This window comes from Lacerta agilis, chromosome 14 (assembly GCF_009819535.1).
Source record: "Lacerta agilis isolate rLacAgi1 chromosome 14, rLacAgi1.pri, whole genome shotgun sequence".
NCBI lineage: Eukaryota > Metazoa > Chordata > Lepidosauria > Squamata > Lacertidae > Lacerta > Lacerta agilis.
In genome coordinates, this window is record NC_046325.1 from 22291017 (window position 1) to 22317734 (window position 26718).

At 40.9% G+C, this 26718-nt stretch overlaps 2 protein-coding genes and 1 pseudogene across 2 annotated transcripts; all 3 read left to right on the plus strand.

Moving 5' to 3' along the window:
* Positions 1-7234: 7234 nt before the first annotated feature.
* On the plus strand, positions 7235-8176 carry LOC117057682 (olfactory receptor 14A16-like). Its single transcript, XM_033168521.1, has one exon. It carries the CDS (start codon positions 7235-7237, stop codon positions 8174-8176), a length of 942 nt encoding a protein of 313 aa, XP_033024412.1.
* Positions 8177-18749: 10573 nt separating this feature from the next.
* On the plus strand, positions 18750-19718 carry LOC117057683 (annotated as a pseudogene).
* Positions 19719-25682: 5964 nt separating this feature from the next.
* Positions 25683-26651, plus strand: LOC117057684 (olfactory receptor 14A16-like). The gene has a single exon (XM_033168523.1). The coding sequence runs from the start codon at positions 25683-25685 to the stop codon at positions 26649-26651; it is 969 nt and encodes a 322-aa protein (XP_033024414.1).
* Positions 26652-26718: the final 67 nt, after the last annotated feature.

Here is a 26718-nt window from a genome sequence, read left to right on the forward strand (position 1 = left end):
CATCCCCAAACATAAAAACATAACCACTTGTTGATTTATAGTCAGCATTATCCCCAGCCCAATCAGCATCAGTGTACCCAATTAACTTAGGATTTCTGACAGCTGGTAGCCTTAATTTACAATTCAATGTACCCTTCAAATATCTGACCACCCTCTTAACACCAGCCCAATCATGCTCAGTGGGAGAACTCACTTTCCTGCTAAGAATCCCCACTGCATTGGCTATGTCAGGTCTACATGTGGTAACTAAATACAAAAGTTTACCAATTACCGACCTATATTCACTGTTATCTGGCAACAGCTTCGAATCCTGCTGATTCTTCAAAAAGTCTGTGGCCATGGGCGTTGCAACTGGGTTTGCGTCTTGCATCTGCATGCATTCAATCAGTTCATTTATTTTCTGTCGCTGGCTGAGAAGGAACGATCCGTCTTCTTCTCTTTCCACCTGGATTCCTAGGTAGTACTTGACATCTCCTAGTTCTTTGACTCCCACCTCTTTGCTGAGGTGTTTCACAATCTGCACATATTCTCTGTTATTTGATGTCGCGATAATCAAGTCATCAACGAAAGCCAAAATATATGAGAATTGTCCATTACCTGACTTACTGTACAAGCATTTGTCAGCGTTTCCTTGCTTGTAGCCAAGTTGCGTTAACATTTTGTGCAATTTCTGGTTCCAGGCTCTAGCAGCCTGTCTCAAACCATACAGTCCCTTCTGCAACTTGCACACTAAATGTTCCTCATGTGGTTTCACAAAACCTTTGGGTTGTCTCATATAAATTTCCTCGGAAATCTGTCCATGCAAAAACGCAGTGGCAATATCGATGTGCTTTACATTCAGCTGCTTGGATGCTGCAATGCTTAAAAGCATTCTCACGCTACTGTATCTTACAGTTGGTGCAAACGTTTCATCATAATCTTCACCATATTTCTGTGAAAATCCTTGTGCCACAAGTCTAGCTTTGTAGCGTTGAACTTCCCCTTCTGACCCCTTCTTAATCTTGAAAACCCATTTACAGCCAATGGCTTTCTTACCCGGAGGTAGTTCCGTGAGGGTCCAAGTCTTGTTTTGATGCAATGCATCCATTTCGTCCTGCGTGGCTTTCCTCCAGAGATTAGCTTCCTTAGGTGGCATTTTCTGTATCTCTTCCCATGTGGAAGGTTCCTGTGGAGATGCCGACCCTGCAAAATAGGACAGCCGTGGTGCTGGAACACCCCTGTTGGTTCTGGATGAGCGTCTGATCTCTGGTTCTGGAACCGCATCAACATCCTCATCCTCCTCCAATGGTGGCATGTCTAAGTCGTCCTCTTCATCTCTGAAGCCAGTAGGAATTTGATCCTCTGCGTGTTCTGGTGCATTCCCTGTAGGAGGTGCTATGACATTAGAACGCAGATTAGCACTTCTTGGGGTTTCAGAAGGAAAATCAATAAGTTCTTGAGTCCATTCTGACTCCTTGGAACAGTCAATAACTGTATTCTTTGTGTTAACCATCGCATGCTCATCAAAATAAATTGCATGGTGCGCACTCGTTTTACCACTTTGTAAGTCCATTACTCTGTAGCCTTTCCCTCCAGATGCATATCCAACAAAGACACCTGCTTGTGCTCTGGAGTCTAGCTTCTGTCTGTGTTCTTTGGGCACGTGATAGTAGCACAGACTTCCAAACACACGTATGTGTGACAAATTAGGCACTTTGCCATGCCAAAGTTCAAATGGTGTGCGCTCTGCTCCTTTTGTTGGCAATCTATTCTGCAAATAAACTGCTGTGTCAGCTGCATTTCCCCACAGCTTCTGTGGCAAGGATGCTTCCTTTAGCATGCACCTTGTCATTTCCATAATGGATCTAAATTTTCTCTCTGCAATGGAGTTCTGCTGTGGCGTGAAAGCAATTGTGGTTACGTGTACAATTCCTTCCTTGGCCATGAGAGTCTGCATTTCACATGAGCAGTACTCACCTCCATTGTCAGTCATCAACACAGCTGGAGCGCGTTGGAACTTGTTTCTGACCATGGCAATGTATTCTTTGAACATTTCCACTGTTTCACTTTTCTCTCTGATGAAATATGCAACACAATATCTTGAAAAATCATCAATAAAAATTAGAATATACTTGTTGTTGCCAAGTGATGGAACATTAATTGGACCACATAGATCCGAATATATGATATCAAGCACTTTAGTGCTTCTTTGTTCTGCACAACGTGGAAAAGAAGGTTTCACAGCCTTCTCAGTAATGCAGCTTATGCATTTTGTCAGAGCCTCTTTGCTTTCTTTTACCTGTAAACCTCTTACAAGATCACCTTTTTGTAGGTTCATAATGGTGGTGGTGTCTCTGTGTCCTAGTCTCCTATGCCATAGTTGCATATCAGCTTCATCTTTCTGGCTAGAATGCGCTACGTTTGCAGACTGGGTCTCTGAAATATCAATCTCATAAACACCATTAATTAATTTTGCTTGAATATACAGTTCACCATCTTTAGTCACATTACACTCTCCATTTCCAAATGTGATTTGGAAACCTTTCTTGTCCAAACTGGACACACTGAGTAAATTGCAACTTAGTTCTGGAACGTACAAAACTTTAAGCACTTTGGTCTTAACAGGTTCATTGTTTATATTGAATTTCAAGTCCATGGAACCTGCACCTTTTGCTTTAATAACTCTGCCATCTGCTATCTCTATTTCAGATTCTTCATCTTCATTTATCTCATTAAAATTTTCTCTTTTAAATGAATAATGTGAACTGGCTCCTGAATCTAAAATCCACATATTACGTTTATTTTCACGGTTATGAACAGCTAAATTCCTTTCTTGAAGTAGCATGGTACGTTCAAATTTCCCCTTCTTTTGCCATTTTGGCTGAGAGGTTTGGGAATTCTTTGCTTTAGGAGGAGCTTTACAGTTCATAGAAATATGGCCTTCCTTGTTGCAATTGTAGCAAATTATTTTCTTGGGCATTTCTCTGGACTTTGTAAATTGCCTGGACGCATAATTACTGTCCTTGCTTGTGGCATTTCTTACTGGAGACTCTGCTCTCTCTCTACACTCTTCTCTTAAATGACTGGTCAGGTCTTTGAAAGTTAGACCTTCTCTATGGTCCATTAGACTGACAAATGGATCAAAACACGGTCCTAGGGATGCTAGCAAAAATGATACCTTTGTTTCTTCATCAAAAGGCTTAGGAGTGAGGTCAATCTTTTGAATAATCTCAGTAAATTTGCTGATGTGCGCTGTGAATTCTCCTTTATAATTCATTCTCAATCTGGTTAATTTATACATCAAGCTTCTGTAGGAGTTCCTGGAAGATTCTCCATACATGCGTTCAATGTCTTTTAGGATCTGAGATGCATCATCTTTACTATTTATTAATGATAGATGCTCATTGCGAAGTGCACATAGAATTATATGCCTAGCTTCACTGTTCTTGCGCTTCCAAGCTGCTATCTTGGCTAAATCCTCTCTACTTGTGCCAGTAGGCATGGGATCTTCAACAGCCTCCAAAACATGCTTTGCATCTAGATATGCTATTAAGCGCTGCTTCCAGTGCATAAAATTATTCTCACTCAGCACAATCATCCCTAGTTTTGTATCACTATCAAAATTTGCACTAGCCATCTTAAAATCCAAAATTTTTGAAAAATGTTCAAAAATCTTAAAATGCAAAAATCTCTAAACAAATCTTCACTGCCTTGGATTACTGTGAACACTGAGGGAGGGGAGGGGTAGTTAATTCCCCTTTTCAGCACAATGGATGCTTTAGGCCTTGTGCTCACCAGGAAAATCCACTCAACTCAAAATTGCAATCCGATGCAATCCTTTAAAAATACACAAAAATATGCAATTCTGGGCCCGCTAACCCTTTGTGGGAATGTTGAGGGATGTGGGAGAGGATATATTGTTTTAGATATCCTATCCCAACTTGCGTTTACAAGCTTGATAATATCAGCAGAGCTAACATTCCCTTTTTACTTCATATGCGCAGCAGAAAGTTTGCATAGACTCGCTAGAGTCTTAAAAATATTGTCCTGGTGTCTTCCCCTTTTTATCCCTCTTTCAATAAGACACTTCACAGGGTTTGGTAAAGTGTATAACATTTACTCACAAGTAATCATCATCTAGTCACATAAGGATCCTAGAGGCAGGCTTAAAAGTTACTAAATAACATACATATGGTGACTTTCTCCTTTTGAGAGAAAGTCCCTCTTTTTACTTTTGGCCTAGTGCCAACGGTGCATTTTAATAATGCTGCTTTTAAACTGTCCTAGAGATAGACACGACAACTGACCAGCGACATGGAGACTCGGCATACACACTACAGTTGGAAGCTCCCAACTGTAGAGTTCACCCCCAACTGTAGAGTTCCATATAAGGAAGTTGGGTTTGACTGCCCCTGTCCTTTTACATCCCACATGACTGTCATCAACAGTGGTTTCTCTTGAAAGTGAAATGAGTGTTCCCCACATCAAATGGGGTGCGCATGTTGTGAGGTTGTGGGGAGACCCGTTGAATCATGGTGGCAGCTCCTGGCAGTTGGTTTGGCTTTGCCTTCCCAGGTAGGGATACCTGTGGACTCCACCTACTCTAGCAGCCGCCCAATCCTGGCTGGGGAGGTATTGCCAGGGGGATTGGCCAGATAGAAGGAGGGATTATACAGTACACACAATAGAACTTGAGTCATACCTGGGAAGTGGCCATTGGATTCAGAGGTTCCCCACCCTCCACTCCCTCAATTGATGCTTACTTTGCAGGTTTAACCACCTTTTTTCCACAGCCACACAGCCACGCAGGCGCTGCTATGACAAGGTCGCTGTTGAAGGGCTGGAAAGGAATTCCCCTGCATTGGCAGGTTTTGCCTTTCCCGTAGCAAAAAGTCACAACTTTGGCAGTTGCAGGCCTTGGGCAGAATCCTTTAGTCATTTACAGGATTGGGGGGCATGGGGCAGTGACCGCCGCCCCCATTGCGGCGGCGATAACAGGGTTTCCATTAAAGGGGTCTCAGGGGGAGGCATTGACCAAATGCCCAGTGTCGTCACTGCCCTCCCCTTCCAGCGGCAGCGAACATAGGGGGTGGGCTATCTGTTTGAACATATGTTCTCCAGACTAGCCCACTTCCCAATCATGCTGGATAACCCTGAAGTTACCCAGAACCCTGGCTGGGGGGCTGGGAAGGGTAAGCGCCCAATGCCTGAGCCAAGGTCTTCCTACATCTGAAATATTAATAAAGTTGTGGCCAATTTAATCCCATAGAACGTTGTCATGAGTCATTATTTCCCTCAGGGGCTGCCCCGGGGTACGGGGGGACTTCGCCTGGCCGCGCAATATCTCCGGAAGGGAAATTTTTGATATCTCCCCCCCTCTCTCTCAGACACACACACACACACACACACACACACAAATACTTGATTCCTTCAGAAACTTAATGCACTCAGAAACATAGTTTAAAATATGCACAAGAAGCTGCTGAGAACCAATTGAGCCCTTCTACAGAGTATTTTAAACGGTTAATTTTTCTTTCCTGCAGATTTGAACCACTTAACAGGAATAGAATTAACAGAATTATAATAAATTAAAAGCACTTATGTTCTAAATATATAAAAGATAATTTCCCAGCTGATCTTGTACGCTGAGACATAGTGGTCCCAAGGCAACAAGTTTCTCAAGTGCTCAGAAATGAAAAAGAAAGAAAGAAATGTTGCAACAATCAAAACAGCTTCAAATAACATGCACACATATAATACCTCCTTGGCAGACTTCAATACTACAATCAGTGGAAGAAGACAGTCAATTAGATGTATATTTCAAATCTGAAGCTCATAGCGGTACGTATTAGGAATGCAATAGCTGTGAATTTCCTCCACTAAATGGTTGGACTAGATTTTCTACAAAACCCCTTTGAACTCTATGATGCTGCAGTTAAGACATTAAAAGTACTAAACTGGCAGGTATTAATTCAAACCATTCACTGTTTTGTGTTTTAATTCTGGGTGATGGAGAGCAAGGCAGATACATACTCTTGATTTTTTTTTTTAAATCAATTCTTTTTATGACTTCATGGTTCTTGTACAACATGGAGCTACTGTCCCGATCTAAGAATTAAGGAATTTCTACATGTCTTTCCTCTTGCTTTATGGCAGGAGAGTGAAAAACATTTCCCCCTTATTATTATCATGTTCCCTTGGGGTAACTAAGAAGATGCTGGATGCTAGCAATGGTTGCGGACTATGCCAGTGGAGGACAGAGTGAGAGCCAAAATTGCATGGGGCCATCCACTCTTTCCTTCTGTAGCCCCTTTTCTCACCTCCCCCCCCCTCTTTCTCACACAGAATGTTGCTGGGGAGGAACAGATCAATTGTGCAAAGGGTCTGAACTGATCATTACCTAAGAGCATTTGAAAATATATTGACGAATGGAGGTTGTTGGGGTTTTTTTTTAAGACAAATGTTCAGGTAACAGATGATATGGAGCAAGTCTGATATTATGGGTCAATTGTTCCAAATCTTTCTCTGTTACATTCTCCCCATCTTCTGTCATATTCTTTTTTAATGTCTACTTCATTTATATTCCTGCATCTTGGCTTGCTTAAATTATCAGCTCCAAATTCAACAGCTTGTTCTGCAGCTCATGTGGGACGATCTGTCCTGCTGATAGTGCTCAAAAGAAGAAAAAAGGTAGTGTTTGCTGTTGTTCCTGTGGATAACTTCTTTTGAAACAGTGAATATGCGCTAGGGCACACACACATTTAAAGTAGTTTTTTTTTTTAATCTTAACAAATGATGTCTGAATGTGTGAATCAATTCAAATGATAAGATGGTTAATTTGATTTGTTGTGATACCAAAATATGACTTTTCATGGGTCAACTGCACATGAATGTCCTTATTTCATGGGCCAATGATTAATGGATAACAATACTTCAGGTAGGGCTAGAGAAGATTCTGCTCTGAATCATGTCAGCCAATGTAAACAGTATTGGTTAAGATAGATCGGGGTGTGACTCAGCTTCCTATATTCCTAGGTGCATATGATCCCAGTTTGGGGAGCAGCAAATGTGGAAGAAGGCTTTTGCCCTTGTTTACTGCTTATGGACTTCAAACAGACATCTGGTTGGCAACTAAAGAAAAAAATGAGTTGGACTGCATAAGATTTTTGTTTCATCCAGCAGTATTCATATATCAAGGATCAGGCACCTCCAAATTATATCAGTTCTTTCTCTCCTTCTCCCCACAGGATAGATAATGTCAAATGAGACCAATTTTCTTCTTCTGGGATTCTCTGATATTCGGGAGCTGCAAATTTTACACTTTGTGATATTTCTTCTGATTTATTTGGCTACTGTCATGGGAAATCTACTCATAATCATACTCATAACCCTCAACCGCCAACTTCACACACCTATGTACTTTTTCTTGATGAATTTATCCATCGCAGACATTGGCAACATCTCCATCAATGTCCCCAAAGCTATGAGGAATTCCCTCATGAACACGAGGTTGATTTCGTATCCAGAATGTGTTTCCCAAGTCTTTTTCCTCATCTTCTTTGCAGTGACTGACCTGGTCCTCCTCACAGTTATGGCTTATGATCGGTATGTCGCCATCTGCAATCCACTACGATATGAGACAGTGATGAACATGAGAGCTTGCATCCAAATGGCAGCTAGTGCATGGATGACTGGCCTTTTCAATGCTATTTTACACACCGGTGGCACATTTTCCATTACTTTCTGCTCCAACGTTCTCAACCAGTTTTTTTGTGAAATCCCACAGTTGCTGAAGCTCTCCTGTAATGACAATTATATGACAGAAGTTGGGGTCAATGTATTTGCAGCCTGTGAAGCTTTCGGTTGCTTTATCTTCATAATCTTTTCTTATGTTCAGATTTTCAAAAGTGTACTAAGAATCCCCTCAGTGCAAGGGAAGAAGAAAGCCTTATCTACCTGCTTACCGCACCTCATTGTTGTCTCCTTATTCATCTGCACTGGCACCCTTGGCTATTTGTGCCCAACTCAGAATGCCCCAAAAGATCTGGTCATGATGATTTCTGTGCTATATTCTATGTTGCCACCCATGATGAATCCAGTGATTTATAGCATGAGAAATCAAGAGATCAGATCGGCACTGTCAAAACATTTTGGATGGAAACTATGTTCCGAGCATCAAATGAAAATCATTTTGTAATCTAGTGTATTTTGATATGGGCATTAAGGATGGAGAATACATTATTTTGGTTTGCATTTTAACATCAACCACCATAATTTGTCAGTCCCTGACTTTCTAATTGATTGGAACACAACTCTCAGTGAGATTGTGCATTTCTCCAATTTTTGCAATGCAGTGGCAGGTCAAATAAATGTGCAAGAATGTGTTTGTTTTAATGAAAGGTGCATTAAGAATAGGGTGAGAGACAATTTAAACAAAATGCGTATTTTAGGGGCAAAATGCATACCTCAGATGAATGAATATACAATTTTAATTGGATTTTAGTAAAAAAAGAAAAGAAATTAAAAGTTAGTGGTTTGATGAATGAATGATTATGTATATGCAAAATTGACATGGAGTAGAAATATTTTGGTCCCTTTACGGCAAGAAGATATCTTCTTAATTCTATATGTTCTGTAGTAGCAATGCTGGATTTGTGGGTTTTTTTTAAGGTATGGACTTATAATTATTTCATAATCAGAAAGAAAGAAAGAAAGAAAGAGAGTCTTTTTTTGTTTCAGGGCAGAAGTACTGGGATTTAAATTCCTACAATTCCTACCAATAAGGCCCAAAGGAGCTAGGAATCTGAACAGGGGCACCAACTTGCTCCCCATTGAGGGGGTGAGGCCACGTGGCATGTCACATGACTCCACCCAGCATGCCCCGGGTGGCGGCAGGATGCAAAGAGGGTGATCTTTGTGTTTGTTTGCCCCAGCTGCCGCCCGGCTCCTAGGCTGCCAAGAGGAGGCTGGGATGCACAGAAGGTTTGCGGCGGCGGCAGAGGTTGGTGGCAACCCCTCTCCCCAATATTGCGGAGTCATGGCATAACACAACACACAACCTGCCCCTATTTTCTTGGTGAAGTCTTCCAATATTGCCATGACTCCATTTTGAAGAAAGTCTTGATCAACTACCTAGTTCACTGTGGATCCCCTTCTACCGTATTTTGGATAACTGGGTTAAAGTAAAAGGTACCCCAGCTGGCCTGATGTTGACAAAAGCTTTTAAAAGACTATTTGACAGTTAATTTTCAGGTTGGGAAGTGGTTTATTGCTGCTTGAATGGGACTTTGAAAGAAAGGGGGGGTAGAACCTTTTGGTCACCATTTACCTACCTCCATGTACTTCTGAATCCTATCTGTCAGAAATGATGGGAACCATCTCAATGAAGTGCACCCCTAACTCCCATTCCCTCAGGATGATCCATGGCTGACAATCCAGAAAAACCAATGGGGCAACATTTCACCTTCTAGCTCCTGTCCCAAAGCAGTTTCCATGCTGAAGCCTGGCCAGAAACCAGAATGGAAAGGATCTCAATTATCAGTTTCATACAGCAACACTTGGAAGTGTGTAAAAAACAAACAAACAAACAAAAAACACCAACAACCCCCAAACAAACCACTTGTTCACACAACTTGTACAAAAAGGGGGTGTTGGACACAAAATGACAGTTCTTCAAATTGTAGGAGTCCAATTATGTTTTTGTTTTCAAAAGAGGCCATATTATCACCTTGTTTATTACTTCCCCTGAGATGAGTGTTTATAACTTTGCTAGCCCAAGTGTAGAAGTCTAAACATCCTGATTTCAATGACCAGGATGAGAATACAAGTGATTAGCTACACTTCTACCAAGAGCCTATCCACATTTCAAGGTCAACAAAGTATAGTAGAAGGTATTCAACAAGAGAGTGAGGGGGCAGGGAAAGACAACATCACAGCCACTTTCTGTCAGAATGACCCCCTCTTAATGCTAAAGGACACCATCTGCCCTGTGAGAAATGAGCCATAAACAGACCCCTGTGTTACAATACAGACAAGCTGAACAATGTAACGCAACACTATGGCCAATAACAATGACACTAAACACTATTTATAGACTAATACAAATGATCAGAAATTCTACCGCGACTGGTGAAGAAGATTTAGAGACTTTGGTTGTAATTTCTGATCATTTGTACTAGTCTATAAATAGTGTTTAGTGTTATTGGCCATCATGTTGTGTTATATTGTTCAACCTGTGAGAAATGAGAACAGAGGTATATATGCAGGCAAGCAATTTCAGGTCCTTCTCCGATTGTACTGTCCTTTACCACTGTGGCGAACTAGCCCAATGCCAGGTAGGGGTTAACCATTCTGACAGTTAGAACCCTCAGGGGCGGGCTTAGCCTGGGTATAAAACGCCCCTCCCAGTGGGCAGTTGGAGAGTTGAAGTTGGAGTTGAAGAGAGTTGGTTGGTGGAAGTGGGAGAGTTAGTTGAGCAGTGTGAGTCCGGAGATAGAGCTGGGAGTTTAAGAGTCTGAGGTGGAAGTTAGCAGAGAGGATAAAGAGATTGTGAAACGTGTTGTTATTGCTATTTAGTTATTTGTTAGAGGTAATAGGCCGGTAACATTTAGAGGTATTAGGCCGGTATAGGACAACTGTTATAAGCTTATTGAACAACCTTTTATTTATCCGCAACCACAAGCTTTTGTACTCAATAAACAACTTTTTAGTTCACAATATCCTCGTCTGTGGTGAATGAAGTAAACAGGATCCAGCTAGTAGTCTGGAGGGCTGCAGCTGGGGACCGTTTGTCGTTGGTGCAGCACTCATAGACCGTAAAACGTCCGGGGGTGGCTGTACAGGGCGAAGGGCCCGCGACATTAAAGTGGTGGCAGCGGCGGGAGGAAAGATAAACATAAAGTGGTGGTCACATCAGGATCAAAGATAGATCTAAAGTGTTGGCAAGCAGTGCCAAGGTACAAGAAAGATTTAAGGGTGACGCATTGTGTGAAGTGTGAGGCTTAAAGAGGATTTAAGCAAACTTCTGTGAGACGCTACAATCTAGTCAGGAAGGGGGATCGCATACACCTGGAAAGGGAGAAGGGGAATTCAGAGAGGAATTACCTGGCCCTAGGGTGTGGTGTGATAGCGCCTAAGACTGTGAGATTGTGAGAGAATTACAAAGATACTTTGCGTTTAAAACTATTTCAGGCAGAAAGGTTTATAGTGAGAGGTCGGAAAAGTACGCTGGACAAAGTGCACTGAGGTAACTTTAGGCGTGACTTTGGACCTAAACTGTGGAAACTAAGCCTGAGGAAATAGTTTAACTGAAACATCCTTGATTTAAGTACAAATATAATACCACCAAATAAATAGAAAATGCCACCTAGGAAGACGAAACCAGCTCTTAGGGACTCACAAGTAGAAAGCTCTGAAGAAGAGAATGGGGTTTCCCAGATTGAAGAAACCAGTGCTGAATTAGTTAACAAAAATCCTGCTGAGGGGACGAGTGTTAAAGCCTCAGAGGAATTTGAGAAATGGAAACTTGAGAAGGATTATAATTTAAAAATAGAACTAGCCAAGTTACAAGCTGAAGCAAAAGAGAGAGAATTAAAGTTACAAGCTGAAGCAAAAGAGAGAGAATTAAAGTTACAAGCTGAGGCAAAAGAGAGAGAATTAAATATTGAGAGGGAAAGAGAAAGAGAGGCAAAAGAGAGAGAGTTAAAAGAGAAAGAAATGAAACTAAAAGAGAAAGAAATGACCTTAACTATTGAAAGAGAGAGAGAAAGAGAGGAAAGAGAATATTTATTAGAAATGAAAAGACTTGAATTATCAGCTGTAGATAATAGAAACAACAACAATAGTTCCACACAAAATCCTAGCAGGGTGGATTTAAAAAGATTCCCTGACTTCAGAGATAAAGACGACCCTGAAGCATTTATCATTTCTTTTGAGAGGGCTTGCGAAGATTTTGAAGTAAAAGATGAGGAGAAAATGCAAATACTGAGAGCTCGTATTAGTGGAACATTAACAGAGATTTATTCTCAAATGCCATCTGATCAATCCAAAGATTTTGAAGCATTTAAACAGTTGGTTTATGTTAGATTCGGAATTACTGCAGAGCAACTGAGACAAAAGTTTAGAACCATAAAAAAATTGCGTGAGGAAACATTCGCTCAATTAGGAGCTAAAACTACAAACTATTTAAACAAGTGGCTAGAACAGGAGGGTGCCGATTCTGTGGCGAAAATAAAAGAGGTGATCGCATTAGAACAATTTTATGACACGATTAATAGTCATCTGAAGTATTTAATTAAAGAAAGACGCCCTAAAACCATCCTGGAAGCTGCTAATCTGGCAGATGAAATAAATGAAATCCGAGAACACGCTTATGATGCCCCAAAATATAAGGACAAACATTGGGAAACAAATAAGTTTAAGAAAACGCAACAGCCCACAAAATTTACCACAGAAACTGCCAAGAAAATTTTTCCCGCCAATGCAAATGCTCCCCATAACACGCCTATAACAACGGGGGTGACTGAGGGAAAAATAAATAAATATGGTGAGGGTAAAAGGCCAGACTTAACCTGCTGGCAATGTGGACGAAAAGGCCATAGACAAGTGGACTGTAGAATTGAACTCAGAACTAGGAGTGCAAATACTATCCCTCAGAAGCAGACATATTGTGTCCAAACTGTGGAGACAGAGTCAACTGCCAACATGGTTGCCAAGGCAACCGAGGCCCAGTCTAGAGCAGAGCCTGACGAGTTACCAGAAGCCCAAGTTGTGAGGTGCTATATAATTCAACAAGATGACATGTTATTACACAAAACAGGAGAAGAAATTTGGGTGAATGGTAAACAATATAAAGGCTTAAAAGACACAGGGTCTCAAATTAGTATTATACATCCTGATTTACTAAAGCCAGAAGACTTTATTAAAGGCAAAACTATCAGTTTAAAAGGAATATCAAAACAGCCGGAAACCTTGCCAGTAGCACTAGTTAATCTGACATACAAACAATGGTCTGGAGAATGGCAAGTAGCAGTTTCACCAGAAATCCCAGCTCCAATGTTAATTGGGTGGGATCTACTTGACCATGTACAGAGTGCATTTGTGATTACTAGGGCACAAAAACTGCGACAGTTACCTCAGGAGGAAAGGCCTGATACAATTGTTGAACTGACACAAGATACAAGTATAGTACCAGTTACAAATAGTCAAGCAGCTAGTTTTGCAGCCAAGCAGAAACTAGATACAGATTTACAGAAATATTTTCAAGCCACAGCCTTGAATACAGTATTAACCCCGGAAAGCCCTGAGCGGTTTATAGTCGATAATGGGTTGTTATACAGAGAGATTCTTTTAAAACCTAATAGAGGGGGTAATGAAATCCACAGGCAACTAATAGTACCTACTGAATTTAGAAACAAAATAATCCAACATGCACATGGCAGTATATTTGGAGGTCACTTGGGAATCACCAGAACCAAACAAAGGGTGTCCCAAAATTTCTTTTGGCCTGGGATGGGCAAGCAAATAAAGTTATTTTGTCGAACGTGCCATACTTGCCAATTACAAGGACATGGGCAAGATAAAACGAAAGCACAATTATGCCCCTTGCCCATAATATCCCAACCCTTCCAACGTTTAGCAATAGATATAATTGGACGACTGCCAAAAGCCAGTCGCAGGGGACATCATTATTTGTTGACTATTGTGGATTTTGCGACGAAATATCCGGAAGCAATTCCGTTACGAAACATAGAGACTGAAACAGTGGCTTCAGCTCTAATAAGTTATATGTGTCGGCTAGTGTTTGCAAAACAAATCGTGACAGACCTTGGAGCCTCATTTACCTCTAAGCTTATGCAGCGTTTGTGGGAGAGGTGTGGGATAAAAACATCACCAGTAGTCCTTATCATCCTCAGACGAACGGCCTTGTAGAACGATTTAACGGAAGCCTGATAAGAATGCTGAGGGCATATGTAACGGAACATCCTCACGATTGGGATGACAATATACAAGCCTTATTATATGCTTATAGATCCATACCCCAGGAAAGCACGGGTTTTAGTCCCTTTGAATTATTGTTTGGAAGAAAAATCAAGGGTCCCCTAGATTTATTAAGATTTAATTGGGAAGGACGGCCGGTTGGGGATTCTGAGAATGTAGTTGACTACCTTTTTAAATTGCAAAACACTCTCAAACGATCACTAGAACTGGCAGGAGAACATTGCAAGGTTGCTCAACACAAACAGAAAGTTTGGTATGACAAAAAAGCACGTGTGAGATCTTTTGAGCCAGGACAGGATATTTTATTAATCAGACTAGTAAAAGGGGACAAGTTACAACTGACCTGGGAAGGTCCTTTTAAGATCATTTCAAAAATGAATGATGTAAACTATATAATTCAATACGGTGAAGGGAGGCGGGTCGTGCATGTGAATATGATAAAGCCTTATTATAAAGCAGACGGGTGGTCATTATTTGCTATTAAAGAAGATCCCCATGACATGCCAATCCCTTGTTGGGAAAGGGAGACAAACCCCTGTCTAATCTCTGACATTAAGTTGGACCCACAACTAACGCAGTCCCAACAAGAAGATGTAACACAAATTTTAAAACACTATGCACCCACGTTCAGCAATAAACCAGGTATTGCTAAAGGGGTAATGCATCAGATTGATACGGGTAATGCTAAACCCATTGCATTGGCTCCGTACAGGATTACTGGTCATTATATAAAGACTGTAACCGAGGAAGTTAAAGAGATGTTAAAAGCCGGCATTATTATTCCTTCGGTTAGTGCATGGGCAGCCCCTGTTCTTTTATTAGATAAGCCCGATGGAACTATAAGATTTTGTCTGGATTTCCGTCGTCTTAACCATGTGACAAAGTCAGATGCCTATCCTATGCCTAGGCTCGACAATTTAATCGAAAAAATTGGAAGCTGTAAATACATATCTAGTTTAGACTTAACAAAAGGATACTATCAGATTCAAATGGACCCAAAAGATAGGGAAAAGACCGCTTTCAGAAGTCCTATCGGTTTATATGAGTTTACAGTCATGGCGTTCGGTCTAAAAAACGCTCCAGCCACTTTCCAACAACTCATGGATAAAGTTTTAAATGGGTTATATGACTTTACGATTGCGTATCTTGATGATATCGCCATATTTAGTAAAACTTGGGAGGATCATAAAAGGCACTTGAAAATAGTGTTACAAAGAATCCAAGAGGCGGGTCTAACCATCAAGGCTGCCAAATGTCACATTGGGGGCAGTTCCATAAAATATTTGGGTCATATGATTGGGGATGGCCAAATTAAGCCCTTATCTGCAAAAGTAGAAGCCATCACTACATGGCCGAAACCCACAACCAAGAAAAAAGTGAGAGCATTCTTGGGACTGGTGGGGTATTATCGCAGATTTATTCCCAATTTTAGTGAAATAGCTGCTCCTTTGTCTAGTCTGACAGGGAAAAAGATATCAGACCCCATTACGTGGACAGCAGCCTGTCAAACTGCTTTTGACAAGCTGAAGAATGCCCTAATATCCCAACCAGTCCTAGCCTCACCTGATTTTGGCAAGCCATTTACGGTCTACACGGACGCTTCTAATGATGGACTTGGCGCTGTTTTATGCCAGCCTGGAGCTGAGAACGAACTACATCCTGTCGTCTATCTCAGCAAAAAGTTGTTGCCTTGGGAGAAACATCTGTCAACGATCGAGAAAGAGTGTTTGGCCATCATCTGGGCTCTACAACGTTTAAAGCCGTATCTGTGGGGACGATCGTTTGATCTGCGTACGGACCACTCACCGCTGATCTGGCTACGATCCATGAAGAACAACAGCAAGTTAATGAGGTGGGCATTAATCTTGCAAGACTTTGATTTCACCATCAACCCAGTAAAAGGAACCCTGAACATTGTGGCTGATGCGTTGTCTAGAAAACCAGGGAGTCACGGCTGATCCTAAGACGAGCCATCACCACCACGATATTACATGTCACTGGTACTATGTGAAATTGCATGTATATAATGTTCACAACTATATGTACTTTTACTGAAGATGTAACTGATTATGCCATAGTTAGGGAAAGTATAGGTAAGAGTTATAAAATGTTTGTTTATGTAATGTATATATTGATGTTTTAAACTGTTGTTTGTATCAGAGGGATACTTTGGCGAGTAACTCCTCTGATACAAACCTAAAAAGGAGGGAGGTATGTGGCGAACTAGCCCAATGCCAGGTAGGGGTTAACCATTCTGACAGTTAGAACCCTCAGGGGCGGGCTTAGCCTGGGTATAAAACGCCCCTCCCAGTGGGCAGTTGGAGAGTTGAAGTTGGAGTTGAAGAGAGTTGGTTGGTGGAAGTGGGAGAGTTAGTTGAGCAGTGTGAGTCCGGAGATAGAGCTGGGAGCTTAAGAGTCTGAGGTGGAAGTTAGCAGAGAGGATAAAGAGATTGTGAAACGTGTTGTTATTGCTATTTAGTTATTTGTTAGAGGTAATAGGCCGGTAACATTTAGAGGTATTAGGCCGGTATAGGACAACTGTTATAAGCTTATTGAACAACCTTTTATTTATCCGCAACCACAAGCTTTTGTACTCAATAAACAACTTTTTAGTTCACAATATCCTCGTCTGTGGTGAATGAAGTAAGCAGGATCCAGCTAGTAGTCTGGAGGGCTGCAGCTGGGGACCGTTTGTCGTTGGTGCAGCACTCATAGACCGTAAAACGTCCGGGGGTGGGCTGTACAGGGCGAAGGGCCCGCGACAACCACCACCCCAATCCACCTTTATATTTTATATCATTTTAAAATTGTAAATGGTCTTGGGTGTCTCAGCAGAAAGGAAGTATAGCTATATGCAACAAAATAAATCAGAAAACCTAGCCTCCTTCAGAATTGCTACTGAAAAGATGGGTCCTCCCCCAAAGAGGGCATGTGTTGTGGTGAGACCTGGAGACCGATCCCCTGTGTTGTGGGCAGGTAAGATTGGTCAGCCACAACACCCAATTGGTAGGTCCCTCTTTGCTGGGTGCAATCTGGCAAATGGGGTGCAGTCTAAATGTATCGAAGGACCTATATATACCCATGCACGTGTCCCAGAGCTCCCTCTTTCGGTGCATGCATTTGGAACACCCACCCATCTCTCCTACGTTTAGGTCTTTGGGGCTTGACCTTGCTATGACGTTGTATGTCATCTGTCGTTGGGACACGGGCATGGCAGGAATTTTCCCCACTTGGCTGATTGGCTGTTGCCATTTGGGTTTCGCCTGCCACGTAGCAAATCGTCACAACTTGTAAGGTTGCGGATACGCACTGGTTCAGGTGATAGGGATGGGAGAACGCTCTCACCATCCCTATGTGAAGGGTATTCCATTAAAGGAATCCAGGAACTCAACTTGGTTTGGTCAACCCCGAGAGGGGGTTGTGCCCGTGCCTGAGCCCAGGGGAGCATCTGGGGGAGTGGAAATAGCCTGTACCCAGGCTTTCTACCTACCTCAGATGTTCACCCTTGGCTGACCTACGATAGAGCTCTGGGTCAGAACTACTTGCAAGGGTGCAGGTAGCTAGTTGAACCAGAGCCTATGCAACCACTCACTTTCTGTAATCAATAAAGTTGTGGCCTAAATTCTGCCACAAAACAAACTAAAATTTGTGTCAAGTGTGAATTTATTTAGGGGGGAGGTCTCTGGGTCTGAACACGCAAACCAGAATTCAATCAGAATGGATCTCAGCAATGCTGTCTGCAAAATGCTTTGCAAGCACGTGTCAGTGGGCCTCAGTGCCATCCTCTATATTCTGTTGAGGAGATAGCTGCTATCTCAAAGGCCTTTCATAATATGGAGCAGCTCCTTGCTGGCATAGAACCCCTGTACTCTTGAGTCTGAACCTGGACCTGAAGATATGAGAATGAATTAAAGACATTGCTCTAGCTCCCATGAGTTGAACAGTCCCATTAGCTTATCAGTGCCAATTATCTAGGGTAAGGGAAATAATAATAAAGGCGAAAGAAGAAGAAGTATCAACAAAGCTTTCTCATTAGCTGCACTGTGCTCATGGGAACACGTCTCCAAGAAACCAAAGACAGACAGATAAATTCCTTTCCACAACTGAAAAACTGAAAAGCTACGCTGAAAGGCAAAGAGTCTTGATTCAAATGAAGAATGGAAGTGATGCAATGAGGAAACAAATGCAAACACTTCACTGATCCAGCTGGAAGACAAATTGCATCTACTGTTTATAATACGCAGTGCATTTCTGGGGGTACTCAAGGACATTAAGTCCTGAAATCCCCCCCTCCCAATTTTTAAATTGTGGCACTTACTGTAGCAACTTCGTGGTGAGTACCAGTACAATTTTTTCTTTAAAAAAGCACTGGTAATATGCATGAGGAAAAGTAAATAAACAGTTTCTTATTCCCACAACATTTCTTCTCATCATCTTCATACCCATTCTCTTGTCTCTTTGCCCATTCATCTTCCAAGCACAATTTGCCCATCTTTTCTCCTGTGTCCCAAAGCTTTTCATCTATTCAAGATGCATTTATGACATCCACTTTGTTGTACTGAGGTAAATGTTGAAGGGGCAACAGGGTTATCACAGTCCTCCCTACATGAAGCACACATTTTATGGTGGATTGCAGTACTGACCATAATATTAATAAACATGAATTTAAATTGTCTGCATACAAGCATTAAGTAAAATGGAGAGTCATTTCTGATATTTGATGGGATTTTCTCTCACTCACAGGTAGCACGCAACTTTGTGTGACATGCAAAATGCATAATCTGACTTCCACATCAGGATTTCTACTTCTAGAATTTTCTCAGGTCCGAGAACTACAAATACTACACTTCTTTCTGTTCCTTGGACTATACTAGATAACGGTAATTGGGAATCTTTTGATCATCTTTGTAATAGCCCTTGACCATCACCTGCATACACCAATGTACTTCTTCCTCATGAACTTGGCCGTTTCTGATATTGGAACAGTTTCTGTCATTGAACCCAAATCCATGGTTAATTCAATTATGAACAACAGGCACATTTCTTATGCTGCATGTGTCTCTCAAGTTTTCTTCTTTTTCCTCTTTGGATGCTCTGATATTACTGTGTTAACCATAATGACACATGACAGGTATGTTGCCATCTGTAATCCACTGCAATATGAAATAATTGTGAACAAAGGGGCCTGCATTCAGATGATAACCATTGGATGGATCATCAGTATTCTCTATGCTGTCGTACACACTACAGGAACATTTTCAATTACATTCTGTTCCAATCTTGTTGATCAGTTCTTCTGTGAAGTCCCAAAACTACTAAAATTGTCTTGCTCTGACTTATACCTAGTTGAAGTTGGACTTCTTGCATTTAGTTGGATTTCTGTGTTTGGCTGCTTTGTCTTCATCATTGTAACTTATGCGTGGATCTTGACTGCAGTCCTCAAAATGCCTTCTGAACAGGGACGGCATAAGGCTCTCTCCACCTGCCTGCCTCATCTCCTTGTTGTCTCTCTGCTTATGTTCACTGGACTCTTTGCCTACATCAGACCACTTAGTAAAGGCTCATCTGGGATGGATCTAGTCTTTGCTGTGATATATACTATACTTCCTCCTATGATGAATCCCTTCATCTACAGCATTAGAAACAAAGAGATCCAAGCAGCTTTGAGGAAGCTATTGAGCCTTAAGCACTTTTGTGACACTGTTCCGAGATATATCCAGAAATCCTTGGGATTTCCTTGAATATTCCTGCCCAGGAGATGAAAGTGTTGAGATCTGCTAAGGAAGTCCCATCATTAGAGACAGATAAAATGTGGGGCCGCAGTAGTGGTCCTTCCCTGTGGTGGCGCCCTGGCTTTGGACTTCCCTCTCCCTTGAAATTCTGTAGGATAGCAGCAGAAGTGAGGATGCTGCTGCTATCTAGAAATACATGATTGTAGGCTTGGTGGGTAAGGCTTGGTGTCTCTTTTGGATTAGTGGTCTGCTAGTAGTTTTCATGGCTACTACATATTATCTCTTTTAGTTTATATTGATCTTTTAAGAATATATCTTATCTATTTGCTTGGTTTCGCTTTGTTTTTATGTTGAGGTGGTTTCTTTATTGATGTACAGCCTGCATAGATGTAAATATTTTGCCTCCCATGTTTAACTATGTTTGCTTGCACCATTTTAGCTTTTCAGCACATGTATGTGTAATCTTTTCAGCACATGTATGTGTAATTGTAGGATTAACTTCCTGTTTTTCTATTAGCATGGGATGTTTTTTTTTAATTTACAATACTTAATCTTACACTCATCATACTGAATATAATAATTGAAAATACAAAATCAAAGAAAAAACAAGAACACAAACAACACAACAATAATGATATAACATAAAATACCAACCATAAATAGCACCAATGACATCATTAGCACCTAACAACATATAGAAAATTATATAAAACGACTAATCTATTATTTTACACACACCCACACCCACACCCACCCACATTACAATTCTTCTTTAATTCTTGACTTAAACATAAGTTATTAACCTTAACCAAACTTTAATATCATACATAAATAAGCACACATTTACACACATACAGACTTCCTGTCTTTCCTGATAGGCATTCCTTTTCTGCTCTTGAAAGTACATAACATTTTCATTTGTCCTTTATTTAATTCCAAAACCTTCTACAAAACCAAACACAGCTTCTTTTTCTGACTTAGTGTATTTTCCTCCAGGATCATTCAAAGGCCACCACGGACTTTATACCATTTTGGATGCCTTGCAGGTATTTTGTATATCTCTCCCATTTTTTCACAAATGCCTGTCTATTATTTCCTCTCAAGCTACTGGTCAGCTGGGCCATCTCGACATACTCTTGAAATTTATATTGCCATTCTTTTACTTTTGGTACGCTCTCCCCTTTCCAATTTGATGCTATCAACATTCTTGCAGCTGCCACTCCATATAAAAAAATATCTTTTGAGCTTTCTGGAATATCTTTCTCAATGATACTCTGTTTTTCTATTAGCATGTGATGTTGATGCCTGGTATTAATGGTGTATTTTTTTTCGCGAGTCTTACGTGGTAACAGTTGAGCTAATGCCATTACTTTTCAAAACTGCAACAGCAAGTTAACCAACCATACGAGCTATATTGTACCAATATTTCTGTGAAATCCTAAACTACTAAAATTGTCTTGCTCTGCCTTGTTCCTATCTGAAATTGGATTTCTTGTATTTAGCACTATCATAACATTAGGGTGATTCATCTACAGTGCTATAACTTCAGTGTGGATCTGAACTGCTATCCTCAAAATCCATTCTGAACAGTGGTATACTATTATTATCAGTATCAATAGCAATAGCAATATTATTAATGGCATAAGGCCCTCTCCACTTGCCTGCCCCTCCACCTTGTTTTCTCTGTGCTCTTGTTCACTGGACTCTTTGCTCATACAAGAACACCTAGCAATAGCTTGTCTGATCTGCATCTAGTCTTTCAAAAAATAATAATGCACAGGATGGTTTATTAGAAGCTGCACAGCTATCCAAGTCAATTTGTTTGTTTGTGTGTGTATGTTTGTGTATAATGGACATATTGATACAAACTAATATTGTTATTGGATTAAAGGATTTGCTTTGAACATTTGGGTTCCCTTTAGGCCAATTATGTTGTATCTCAATGACTGGACTCCATAGAAGAAGGCACTGCAGTCCATTGAGTTGGCTTAAAGAGATAGTGATTCATGTTTGCAGAAGGAGGCAGGAGGCTCCCCCTCTTCAGCTGGATGCCACATCATCTTTGTGGCAGGAAAACCATAGGCCAGAATAGGCTCTGGCCCAACTTATTTATGAATAGCAGGCATCTTCTTGAAAGGTGCTTTGGTGATTGTAAGGGTCACACCAAATCACCTCCAGGAGGCTCTGCCTGCAGCAATGGGAAACAGTGGTAGAGGAAGTTGCTAAGGTGCAAGGGGGGAGGGAGGGAGCAGGAGAGTGACAAGGGGCAGTGGCAGGGTAGTGGTGGTCGTGGGGGCATGATACATACCGGCTCCTATTTTTCTTTAAAACCAAACCAAAAAACCACTTAATACAACAATGCTATATGTTTTTCACATTTTACAAGTATATTGCAGTATTTTAATTAGTAAACCAAATGCAAAAGGCTAAGGTGGTTCAATGATTCTCTGCAAGGGAAAACCAGTGCTCTGTCACAACAACAAACCCGTAGATATATTTGTCATACTCTTGAAAAGTAATAACAATCAACACTCAATGAACTACCATCAAAAGAGTGTCACCTTGTGCTTATTGAAGTCTTCCAAGTGATTGAATAAAAAAAAAAAAAAGGTTAGCGATCGTTTTCCATTTGGTGTTTCTTTTAATAATAATCATATTATAATAATTTATTATTTATACCCTGCCCATCTGGCTGAGTTTCCCCAGCCACACTGGGCGGCTCCCAATCAAGTATTGAAAACAATACAGCATTAAAGTTCCAACTTTTAAAGTTGGGATTGGAAGATTAGACCACGGGTGTCAAACACAAGGCCCGCGGGCCGAATCTAGCCCGCCAGACCTCGTCATGTGGCCCTTGTAGCCGCCGCCGGCCGCGGGGGCGGAGGGAGGCTCCGTGCCGCCCGGGGCGACAGCGCGGAGGAGGCACCACCCTGGGGGCGGGGCGCCATGACGTTGCGTCGTGATGTCACAACGCAACGTCAGGACTGAGTGCGCACGTGCAAAATGTCGCGCGTGCACACTCCGTCGCTGGGCTCCCGCTGCTGCTGCCGCTTCCGCAGCGACTTTGCGAGCCCTCCGAGTGAAAAAGCGGCTTGGGGGGGCTGCCGCGCGTGATCGGCAGCTGCCCCCAAGCCACCTTTTCATCCGGAAGGCTTGCAAAGTCGCTGCGGAAGCGGCAGCAGCAGCGGGAGCCCAGCGACGGAGTGTGCACGCGCGACATTACTACTTACATTATTACAAAAAACCAGTAATAATTGAATGCAGTGACAATAATTTATGATAATAAAGAGTGGACACATAGTCCTACAGGTACAACCGGCCCTTTGAGGGTGACCAAACTGCTGATGCGGCCCCCGATGAATTTGAGTTTGACACCCCTGGATTAGACTGAAAATTCATGTTGTTCTCCCACAAAGCACTAGAAAATACAATGCCAAACTTCCTTTTTAAGATCTAATAAGGATAGGAATGGCTTCAGATTCATGATTACTGTGATAACACATGAATTTTTTAGAATTTAGAATTTTATTTACGGCCATAGGCCCATACAGATAACACATGTGATTTTGTATCTCTAAGATTGTAGTTCATAGGGGAAGGAACTGCTGAAGTGGTCAAATCAAGTCTCTTTGTTAAGGTAATGGCCCTAGGAGTATCCTATTTACATGTCTTAGGTATAAAAAATGAGAGTTATTTGGGTTTTTTTGGAATATCATAGCCTATACTTTTTGTATAATATTCAATATTTATGTACAGAAATTCTTTATTAATATTATTATTAAGAGTCTCTGAAGGGATTCCCAGCAAATAACTTTTACATGTGTAAACGACACAAAGCAAACATAAAACAGCAGTAAATTCATTCATTTGTTCATTTTACATGAATGATAAAAATTACATAAGTGTCCTAAATTAAACAAAAAAGAGCACTGTCATCCAGAGATTATGTGTTTCAGGTTGTGTCACCAAAAAACCAATTTTTTGAAGCTTGGCCTTTGTGCTAGATCAGCTCCACAACAGTTCTGTCAAACAGATTAACATTCAGGAACTAAAATTTACAGCCCTTTGTAACATAGAAACATGAACAGCCACCACCAACTGCATCTGCAAAATGCTTTGTTGAGCCAGCCTCTCAGCAATGTTCTATTCTCTCTTTTGGGAACAGCTGTAAAAGGCAACATGGAACAACTCTTTGCAGGTATAGTACTTGCACTTTAAGTCTTAACCTGAACATCAAGGGAATCAAAATAGAATTAATTATAGACATTAATATTCCTATTGCCTTATTTGTGGTAATCATCTATTTAGGTTGGTTAGGAAACAAACAGAGAAGGTGAAGGGGAAAAAATTCAACACACTTTTCTGATCAGGTGCAATGGGCTCCTGGGAGCATGTCTCAAAGAAGTCAGAAAAACAAAACTATAAATTCCTTCCCGCAGCAGGAAAACCTCAGTGTTTGTAGATACATAGAGAGGATTAATTTTCAAAGAAAGAATTAATGAAGTTCAAAGGACTGGGTGAACTACATGCCTTGTCTGCCCACTGAAACATTGTTGAGAGAAGAAAAGTTCATTCTACACATACATGCAACATAATACTTCAAAGTCTTCCTCCTGAGCAACTGGAGTATCTCTTTTGAAAACTGCTGCATTTGATCTAATAGGAGATTTCTGCCTGGAACCGGTGATGGTTACATTAATAATGTAAGTGAGTACATCCATTTTCCATCATTTAATAATAAAACTATGCTCAAAGTATGTCTGATTAAATCTAGTGGTACTTATTCCCAGCTAAGTGTTCCCAGTATTGCAGCCTACTTACTAAAATGTATATATGATCTGTTATGGCAAAAACAAAAGTTGTCTTGAGGACTAATAAATTTATTGTGCAGGGGATTTTCGTTTATAATGCATATTGATTTCTTAAGAAGTCAAAAGACCAAAAAAGAAAACCCTTTACAAACTTACCCTAACTTCTAGACTTCATGGTTAGTGCACAAACAACCAGATAAAATCTAATATGCCATTGTAGCTTTTGTTGTCACATTCCTGAACAGTACCAGTAATGTGTTGTTGCATGAATTTTTTTTACACAATTATTATGGTGTGATGTTTTTTTGGAACAAAGTTCCATGAAGCATTCTCTTGAGTATACATGTGGCTGTGGTTAGCTTTTGAGGTAGGGGATGGAGGGTGTAAACAGTGAATCGTAAAAAGTACAGAGACAGTGAAACAATTAACAAAGTAGCTGGATTGGTAAACCATTTAATACATGTTTAGTTATTTAAAAAAATCTGTTGGAACAGTTCACTATACCTCTGGTTGAATTGCAATTTAGGAGTTTCATGGTGCAATCTCCCTTTGCAGTTTCTTTTTTCAAGTGCAACCATATTAAGGTCAGAAAACAGTTTCTCCGAGTCCAGTCCCATGAACTACTGAGGGTTCTAGAACTACGAAGAGGAGCCCCCTTGCCAATCTGAACACAAGGCAGAGTCTGTAGGGAAGGAGTCAATATCAGACATTAGGAAAACAACTCACTTAACATTCGACATAGTAATATGAGTAGTTTAACTGTGCAGAGAAACTAATTTGTGAACCACTGCAAGTGATTTGTGAGTTCAAAATTGAACACTGGTCACTAATAAGACTACTGCATCTTGAACCAGCTGAACCTATTTTTCTGAAGGATAAAGTAATTGTGCAAATTTCCACTGATACCCCAAGGATTCTCATCTACTCAAGATGCATTTATGACATCCACTTTGTTGTACTATGATGAAAATGTTGAAGGGGCAACAGGGTTATCATATGAAGCACATATTTCATGGTGGATGCAGCACTGCCCATAACATTAATAAATATGAATTTAAATTGCCAGCATACAAGCATTAAATGAAATGGAGAATCAGTTCTGATATTTTGGTGTGATCTTCCCTCCTTCACAGATAGCAGGCATTCTTGTGTGACATACAAAATGCATAATGTGACTTCCACATCTGGATTTCTACTTCTAGAATTTTCTCAGATGCGAGAACTACAGATACTACACTTCTTTGTTTTCCTAGGACTATACTTGATAACGGTAATTGGGAATATTTTGATCATCTTTGTAATAGCCCTTGACCATCACCTGCATACACCAATGTACTTCTTCCTCATGAACTTGGCCGTTTCTGATATAGGCGCAGTATCTGTCATTCAACCCAAATCCATGGTTAATTCCATCATGAGTAACAGCCACATTTCTTATGCTGCATGTGTCACTCAAGTTTTCTTCTATTTCCTATTTGGATGCTCTAATTTTACTGTGTTAACCATAATGGCACATGACAGGTATGTTGCCATCTGTAATCCACTGCAATATGAAGTAATTTTGAACAAAGGAGCCTGCATTCAGATGATAACCATGGCATGGATCACTAGTATTCTCTATGCTGTGCTACACACTGCAGGCACATTTTCGATTATGTTCTGTTCCAATCATGTTGATCAGTTCTTCTTTGAAGTCCCAAAACTACTAAAATTGTCTTGCTCTGACTTATACCTAGTTGAAGTTGGACTTCTTATATTTAGCTGTATTTTTGTGTTTGGATGCTTTGTCTTCATCATTGTAACTTATGCGTGGATCTTGAGTACAGTCCTCAAAATGCCTTCTGAACAGAGACGGAATAAGGCCCTCTCCACATGCCTTCCCCACCTCCTCGTTGTCTCTGTGTTCATTTTCACTGCAGTCTTTGCCTATATCAGACCACCTAGTAATAGCTCATCTGGCCTGGATCTAGTCTTTGCTGTGATATATACTAGTCTTCCCCCTATGCTCAACCCATTCATCTATAGCATGAGAAACAAAGAGATCCAGACTGCATTGTGGAAACAATTGAATCTTAAGCAATTTCCTGACACTGTTCCAAGATATATCCAGAAATGCTTGGGATTTCATTGAATTGTCCTGCCCAGGCGTTGAAAGTGTTGAGATCTGCTAAAGAATTCCCATCACTGGAGACAAATAA